Genomic DNA, 8,450 nt, shown 5'->3' on the forward strand with positions numbered 1-8,450 from the left:
GGCGCCGCCGGCTCGGCGGCCGCGGCGGCCCCGGCGTAGGGGTGCGCCTGCCAGTTGTCGATGTTGGGCGGCTGCGCGTCCGCCGCCGCGTAGCGCCGGTCCGCATACTTGCTCCTGATGAAGGCCGCAAGCTCCGGGTTGGGCTCGCCGCCGGGCGGGCGCTTGAAGTGGTCCGGCAGCTGCGCCTCCCAGTAGCGGTTGCCCTTCAGGTTGCCCATCACCCGCATAAACTCGACCTGGCGCGGCAGCCAGGTGTCGAGGTTGCAGGAGCGGACCTGGGAGATGTGGACGCCCAGGGACCGGTGGATGCCGCTGCAGGTGAGGCACACGAAGACGCCGAGGTTGACGCTGGCCCAGGTGGGGTTGCGCGTCTTGCAGTCGGCGCACTGCTTGTTGCCCTCTTGCTTCATCAGCAGCGCCAGGACGCGCTTGTGGCGCTCGTTCTCCTCATCGCTGATGCCGCGCTTGGCGTTCATGGCTGGCGCACGTCGCGCCGAGTCGCAGTGCGGGACGCCTGCAGGCAGAAGGAGCGTGGCGAGCGGGGGCGTCCTGGTGTGAACCTCAGCTGCTGCAGTGCATCATGGCACGCATTCGCTGCTGTTGCTGCTGCTGCTGCGCGGCCGACGCGACTTTGGGACGGCCCCACCGTTGTTCTCTATATCATGCCACTCTGGTGTCCCTGTTGCCAACTCGCTGACCGAAACGCGGGCCAAAGATCCGAGCAGACTTGCAGCCTTCAAGCAGGGCAGTCATGTCAGCTGCAGCTCAATGAAGCTAGACTGTGCTCGTGTCCCACGCACCTCTCAGTGGACACGAAGGCAAGTGCAAACAGAGTGCGGATAAGTGGTTGGGCCTTGTAAACGCCTGTGTTGCAGCAATCCTGGTATCCGCCTGATTTTCGATCAAATGTTACGGGTGAGTGCACGGCCTTTGTAAAGCACAGGTGCAGCGCGGCCACCGCTACTCATCCACTGTGTACTCACCCACCCACCCGCTCGGCAGGCAATGCTGTTTGCTGTCCACCCGTGCATATCAGCGAATGTGAAAGGCATTGGCTTCTGTAGCGTTATGTAGTTGGACGACAGCGCAGAGTTCATGATCTACACTAGCTCATACATTGAGATGGTGTGACAGGATGCAAACGGTGCTCCACCAGGCGGTCACCTTACGCCTCGACAAGCGGCTGGGGCTATGGAGCGGGTGAGCACCCCCTGACGGATGCCTTGGGCGGGTGCGCACTCCGCTGCTGTCGCGCGCAGGTCACGTGTTGGTTTGCTCAAGCGCCGACCTTGCATGATCCTGCAGTCACACGGAGCTCAAGGTCTCCCTGGCGCCTGGTCAGACCAGCGTGGCGCTGCACTGCTTCAACCTGCGCGTACACGAGGTGCTCGTCGATGGCGTCCCAGCACAGGTGCGGCGGCAGCACGCACGGTCGGCGCTGCAGCGGGTCCATGACAGAACCGGCAGCGCCGAAAGCACTGCATACGGCGGCGGCTCCAGCAGCTGAAGCAGGAGCAGCGTGCGTGCCTGCCAGCGGCACGCCGCAAGGGCACCGGGCCCAGCCTTGGCAGCCGAATGCGGCCATGGCGCCAGCAGCTGCTTGGCCCGGCCGCCCCACCCAAACGGGCGAAATCATCTTGCTCACCCATATCCTGCCAAACCGCGCCGATACCATTTCCGCCGCCACCGCTAGCACGAGCTGCGGGAGTATCCCACGCGTTCCCTGGCCGAGCCGACACTCGCGGCGCTTGGCAGGGGCCAGGAGCCGCTGCGCACGGTGGCTGACGAGGCGTACAGCACATACCTGCGACAGATGCAGCTGGAGCAGCCGCCGGAGCTGAGCATTGCATTGCCAGACGCGCTGTTGGCGGCAGCAGCGGCGGCGGCACAGCAGCAGCAGCAGCAGCAGCAGCAGCAGGCTCAGGGGTCTCAGCTGCAAGCCGGCGCAGCAAGCGAGGGCGCAGCGGCGCGCTCGACGCCCCCGCCTGCCGTGGGCGGGGGCGCAGGCGGGGCGGCGGGCGCCGGCACGCCGCCGCCACGCACGCAGCGGCCGGCGGGGTCACAGCCGCCCGCAGCGTCTCCAGCGCCGGGGGCACGGCTGCAGGCGCTGGAAGTGAGCGTTCACATCCGCTTCAGCAAGCCCTGCCGCGACGGCTCTGTCCTCGTTGCGGGCGATTTCATGGCGACTTCACCGCAGCTGCGCCGCAGCCGCGCCATCTTCCCATGCGTCGACGGGCCCGTGTACTATGAGCCCGGCTCTGCGTTCGTCTCGCCGCACACGTATGACCTGTCTTTGATCGTCGGCCCCGACGATGTGGCGGTGGCGAGCGGCACGCTGGTGCAGCAGACGCAGGCTGTCGAGCAGCCACAGCAGCAGCAGCGCAACAGCGGCGGCAGCGGCGCGCAGCGCGTGGTGGCGCGCACGTTTGAGTATTCAATAGATGTCCCGACGCTGCCGCAGCATGTGCTGTTCGCCGCGGGGCCGTTTGAGGTGCTGGCTGCGCAGCAGCTCTTTGGCGGCGGGGCGACGGCGCGCGGCGGTGGCGGCGGGGCGGCGGCCGCTGCGGCAGGGGCCGGCGGTGTGGCCGCCGCTGCTATTGCGGGGCCGCCAGTGGTCACGGCGTTCTATCCGCGGGCGGGGTCGCGCACCGCGAGCGCCGGCCGGCAGCCGGGCGAGGCGCAGCAGCAGCATCAGGAGTGGCGCAACAACTCCGGCGGGCGGGAGGACGGGGCGGCGGCGTTCGCGGCGCTGAGCCTCACGGGCGGCACGGGCGCCGAGGGGGCGGTCGGGCCGGCGGCGGTGCTGGCGACGCTGCGGCCGCTGGCGCTGGTGCTGCGGCAGTGCGAGAAGCACCTCGGCTGCCGGGCGCCGTTTTCGCACCTGCAGGTGGGGACTCCCAGCACCTGCTGCGCGCAGACCGCCCAACAACCTCGCAGTGTGCCTGCTCAAGGGCCGCCCGATTGTGCTCCGTCGGCAGTGGCCCGGCGCTGCCCGCGCATGCCCCTCTCACCCAAAAGCAGCCATGCGCATGAGGGCATCTCATGCGACCGCTTGACCCATGCCACCCCACGCCACCCCATGCCACTCACGCTGCCCCATGCAAACCCATGCCACCCCACACGACCCCACGCAAGCCGGCACGACCCCATGCAATCCCATGCCACCCCATGCGCGCGCGCGCTCAGGTCGCCGTGCTGCCCGCGGATTGCGTGGCCGCGCCCTACCTGTCCGGCCTCGGCTGCATCCTATTGAGCTCCGACCTGGTGGCGGCGGAGGGCAGCATCGAGGCCGCCATGGACGTGGTAGCGGCGCTGGCGGCCGCCATCTCGCGGCAGTTCTTCGGGGTGCTCATGCTGCCGCCGGTGCGCGCGCACGCGTGTGTATGTGTGTGATTATGCGCACGTGCGTGTGTGTGCGCGCCGTGGCCGTGAGAGCGGCGCCTGCCGTCGGGGTCGCGGCTCGTGCAGGGCGTCGCTGCCACTGGGCCCCCGCGCACGGTTTCCAGACCCTCGGCCCGGCTTGGTCGCGCCTCCGTCCCCGCCGAAACCAACTGTATGGGTGGTGTGCAGCGCCCGCGCCGCAAGTGGCCTTGCAGTCAATCGCCTGCCCCCCTCGCCCCCCTTGTCCCCCGAAGGCCCCAGAGGACGCGTGGCTGTTGGAGGGCCTCGCCTCCTGGCTGGAGGGCGGCGCGCTGCGCTCGCTGCTGGGGGGCAACGAGGTGGCGTACCGGCGCTGGCAGGAGCGGGTCGCGCTCGCGGCAGTCGACGACGGGGTGCAGCTGGCGCCGCTGAGCCAGGCGCGCTCCTGCGCGCGTGTGCTGGCGTGCGCCGCTGCAGCACTGGGCTGGGTATGGGGGCGGTGAGAGATCGTTGCTGGGCCACCTATGTCGAGGCGCTGTGCAGGCAGACGGATGTGGTGGGTTGCTTGTGAACAACCTGTGCGATATATGGAGGTCGATGTTTAGAGTGGGCAGCAGAGAGCGGCAGCCGAGAGTGCCACGCGTGCCCCGCCCGCAGGTGCTGCCGGGCAGCGAGCGGGAGCGCGAGAGGGAGCGCGGCGGCCGCCGCGACCGCGACCGCGACCGCGACGGGGACGAGGACGGCGGCGGCGGCGGCGGCGGGGCGCGCGGGGCGGCCGCGTACCAGGGACCGAGCGTGAACAAGGACACCACCACAGGGTGGGGCCTCGCATACGGCAGCCAGGTGCGGGGCAGCGCAATCCTGCAAGCTTCTGTCCATGTGCCGCGTCGCGCTGGCGCTTGGTTGCCCAGCCAAACCGAGCGCTCGCGCGGATGGCCGCACGCGGTGCGGCAACGCGCACCAGGGCTGCCGTGTGGGGAGCCGGCGCGCCAGCCAGCCCGCCCCGCCGCACGTCCCGCAACGGCCGCCCGTCCCGCAACCGCCGCCCGTCCCGTAACCGCCGCCCGTCCCGCAACCGCCGCCTGCCGCCCGCCGCTCTCCGGCCCGCCGCCCGCTCGCCTTCTAGTCCCTCGAGCCGTGGGAGGCGCGCCGCTGGAAGGCGGCCGCGGTGGTGCTGATGGCGGAGCGCCGCATCGGCGAGGGGGAGGAGTTCAAGCGCATGCTGGAGCGCGTCGTGGTGGCGGCGCGGCCCGAGGTCGCAGCGGGTGGGTGGTGACGTCGGATGACGTCACCGTCACGCCGCGGTGACGGGGAGGTCCCCCACGGCCTGACTTTTTGGAACACTGCAGAGCTTCCGCCGTCAAGGCGGCCGGCTCTACTCACAAGCAGAGGCCCGGGAGCGAGGGGCGCCCCAACCTCGGCTGTGCGCCCTGCCGCGATCTACGCTCGCAGGCCGGCGGCTTCTTGCTCCCTCAGACCCTGCACGTGCCGCCGACACACACCCAACCTCCCCCTTGCAGTCGAGTCGGCCGACCCTATCAAGCCCCGCCTGCAGCTGAGCACCGCCTGGTTCCTCAAAAACATGAGGCGCAAGGCCGAGGGCAGCGCCACCACAGCCAAGGAGGACGCCAACGCGTTCCGCGCCCGCTGGGTCAACGGCGCCGGCATGCCCGTGCTGCAGGGCGCGTACGGGTACGACGCGCGCAACAGCGTGCTGCAGGTCGCGCTGCGGCAGGGCGGGGGGCTGCAGTGCCTCAAGGCGGCGCTGAGGTCAAAGGCCAAGGCGGAGGGCCTCAAGGTGCGCGAGCGTGTGTGTGTGTGTGTGTGTGTGTGTGTGTGTGTGTGTGTGTACTGAGGGCATTTTATTGTGAGGGGTGGTATGTGCTTGCCATCCGTTGCACCGGCGCATTCGTGGGCGCGTCCGTAGCGGGCTGGCGGTTGTGCAGTTCGGCGCATGGCTAGGGCCGACGCGGCGGCGCGGTGCGGCGTGGCGGACGAAACTGGCGCTGGCCGCCGGCCAAACAAAGCGGCCGGCAGCTACGCGCGTCCTGGCGCAGGCGCCCCTGCTTTGGCGCTCTCCGCAGCCGTCGCCCGCCACGCCACCCCGACCCTTGTCCGGCGCCTCCGCCCGCCGCCCCCCACCTCCACACTGGCCCTTGTCAACGTATGTATACGGTTCAGATCCTGCTCACACCCGGGCATCTTTCAACCCCAGGCCTCCCTCAGCCGAAACCTCCCGCAATCCCGAGCCTCCCGGTGGGTCCAACCCTGGTTCTCCCTCGGCCCCAACATTCCCCCTGTCCCCGCAGGTCATGGTGCGGGAGCTTGGGGGTGAGGTGGAGCACCTGCTGTCCCTGGGGGTGGACGAGGCCCTGGCGCTGCGCAAGCTGGAGGTCAGCCTGGACAGGCAGTCCGTCAAGAGGGGGCCGGGGCGGCGCCCCAAGGAGCCCAAGGGTGAGGGGGGGCTGGGCGGGCGTGTGGCGGGGGTCGAGGGTTACTCGTGCGCGTGCGCGCGTGCGCGCATGCCCGCGTGTGTGCGCGCGCGTGAGTGTGTGTGTGTGTGTGTTTGTGCGTTGTGTTGACTAGGACGGCGCATATGCAGGCAGGTGCACCTATGGGTGTGTGCACGTGCACTCACTTGCGCACGTGTGCACAAACGTACCCCGTTCGCGCACACAAGCACACTCACTCAATAACTACACACACACACACACACACACACACACACACACACACACACACACACACACACACACACACACACACACACAGTTGCATGCATAACACAAACGCACGAGACGCACGCGCTCGCACCCTGTCACCACCCTCACTCACCCCCAGACCCTGCCACCGGCCCCGGCGTCAACCCCGACTCTGCCGAGAAGCTGGGCATCCCAGAGTCAGAGCTGGCGGGCGTGGCGGCGCTGTGGGTGCGGCTGGACCCCAACTTGGAGTGGCTGGCAGACGTGCGGATGGCGCAGCCCCTCAACATGTGGCGCTGGCAGCTGCAGCACGTGAGGCGCGGCGGCACGGCGCACGGGGGCGCGGAGGGGTGGGCTGCGGCCATGCACGGGCCGGGCGGAGCGTAGCCGTTGGGCGGGCTGGCGGGTGTGGGGCCGGCGCTGACAAGGGGGACTCATCGTAGGCGCGCATACTCGCCTGTCTCAGCCTGCCAGCCCACACCATTCCCCGTTAGCTCGGCCCGTTCGTCAAGCCTCGCCATCCGGAGCCACAGAGAGTGTGCTAAACCGCACGCCCCGCCACATCCACAAGCGCCCTGCACCCTCCACATCCCTCCGTCACACGCCGTTTCCACCGAATCGCACACTCTAAAAACCCCTCCTCCTGCTGCAACCCCACCCCTGTCCCCATGCGCCAGTCCAAGGATGTAATCAGCCAGGCCCAGGCCGTGGCCGGCCTGGCAGCCCTTCAGCCGGTGCATGAGGGCGTTATTGATGTCCTCGCCGCCGCGCTGCGCCGCCCGACGCTGTTCTGCCGCGTGCGCGCCGACGCGGCGCTCGCGCTGGGCGCGACCGCGGGGGACGCGACGCACATGCGGGGCGCGCATGCGCTGGTCGGATACTGGAGGTGCGCTGTCATGTGCAACCGTTCTTACACGCGCCTGCGCTTGGGCCCTGGCGTTGGGCAGGCTCCCTTCAGCAGTCGCCCTTTGTCGTTTGACCGCCGCAACTCGCGTAATACCTGGCCTTCTGTGGGCCGAGGTGACGCCCGGATTGCTCATTCAAATGGCCACGGCGCCCCTCAAAATCCACCCCACTCAACCCACCCACCTCTGTTCCACAACCCCCTCGTGGACTGAGCACGCTCATCGACACCGACGCATGGTTCCCGCAAGTGCAACACCCCACGCCCACGACTAGCCCCACCCGTCACCCCCACCCACCCACTCCAGAGAACAGTGCTACGACCCGGTCACCGCAGCGCTGCGCCCCAACTGCTTCGCTGACACAGCGGAGTACATAGTGCTGCGCGCGCTGCCCGCGGCCCTGGCCCTCGTCCGTGACTCATCCAAGTGAGCGGCAGCCGCACGGGCAGCGGCGCCCGCGGCCACAACGGCGCCGCCGGCGCCGCCGCTGCTCACCTTCCCTCGAAGCGGGCGCGGCGGGGGGCAGGGGGCAAACAGCAAATTCGATGTGCTGCGCCGTCGGGCGGCGTTCGGCGACCGTTTGGGGGCGCTCCGATCGCCCTCGCAGCCGTGGAAGCCGGCGGCTCCGACGCTGCAGCCTCCTGCCATGGCCGCCCGGCCGCCCGGCGCCCCCTTTTTTTGGGGTGCCGCACCCCTCTCGCCCCGCGCCCCCTCCCTTCCCCAAATCTCCCTCCCACCGCCCCCTCCCCCAAACAACTCGAACCATCCCGCAGCCAGACGCCCGACTGGATCATCCACCAGCTGCTGGAGGCCCTGCGCGACAACGACAACTCCCACAACGCATTCGACGACGCCCACTGGCTCGCCGGCCTCGTCAGCGCCCTCGGCAGCTGCCGCCCCGCCGAGAAGCGCCAGCTGGCGGCGATCCTGTCGGCCATCGACCGCCAGCTGGCGCACGAGGCCGTTGTGGGCACCCACCAGTGCGTGCTCGGGGTCGCGTGCCTGAGGGCGGTTGCTGACCTGGCGTGCCGCGTCGTCGCGCCGCCCGAGGCGGCGATGAGCGACGGGCTGAGGGCGGCTTTCGGGGCGGACCTGCACGGGCTGACCGCGCACGCGGCCGCGGCGGCGGCGCGCGCGCTGCTGGCGGACGTGCGGCGGCTGCTGCGGCGCTACGCGGCGCCGGCGGCGCCGCGGCACATGCGGGCGGCGGCGCAGGAGTGCCTGATGCAGGTGCGGGGGCGGCTGGGCGGGGGCTTTCGAGATTGCACGGCCGAAAGCCCCGTATGCCTCCCGTGTCGAAATGTTTTGTATGTAAAGTCTAATGTGTTGCATTTTGATTCATATTGATGCAGCCGGGGCTGCGTGGTCGCCGCGCCACGCGCTTCGGCCAACCATTCAGCGCCGCCCCAAGTCGCCCGCGCTGCCGAGCCGCCGCTGGGGCGCGCGAAGCCACGGCGCCCCTGCTAGCCGTGCGCCGCGCGCC

At 69.8% G+C, this 8,450-nt stretch overlaps 2 protein-coding genes across 2 annotated transcripts; one reads left to right on the top strand and one right to left on the bottom strand.

The window, feature by feature from the left end:
• Positions 1-108: 108 nt before the first annotated feature.
• MNEG_11274 (hypothetical protein) lies at positions 109-476 on the bottom strand (the record flags this gene model as incomplete). The annotated part of the gene is made up of 1 exon (XM_014040253.1): positions 109-476. A coding segment is annotated over one exon (368 nt), but the record flags the coding sequence as incomplete, so codon positions are not given.
• Positions 477-2,179: 1,703 nt separating this feature from the next.
• On the top strand, positions 2,180-8,314 carry MNEG_11275 (transcription initiation factor TFIID subunit D2; the record flags this gene model as incomplete). Its single annotated transcript, XM_014040254.1, has 13 exons — positions 2,180-2,887; positions 3,187-3,363; positions 3,636-3,848; positions 4,018-4,203; positions 4,487-4,625; positions 4,881-5,158; positions 5,288-5,473; positions 5,670-5,814; positions 6,202-6,374; positions 6,740-6,948; positions 7,274-7,393; positions 7,741-8,197; positions 8,285-8,314. 13 exons carry the CDS (start codon positions 2,180-2,182, stop codon positions 8,312-8,314), a joined length of 3,021 nt encoding a protein of 1,006 aa, XP_013895708.1.
• Between the last annotated feature and the right edge of the window lie 136 nt (positions 8,315-8,450).

The sequence above is a fragment of the Monoraphidium neglectum genome (assembly GCF_000611645.1).
Source record: "Monoraphidium neglectum strain SAG 48.87 unplaced genomic scaffold scaffold02667, whole genome shotgun sequence".
NCBI lineage: Eukaryota > Viridiplantae > Chlorophyta > Chlorophyceae > Sphaeropleales > Selenastraceae > Monoraphidium > Monoraphidium neglectum.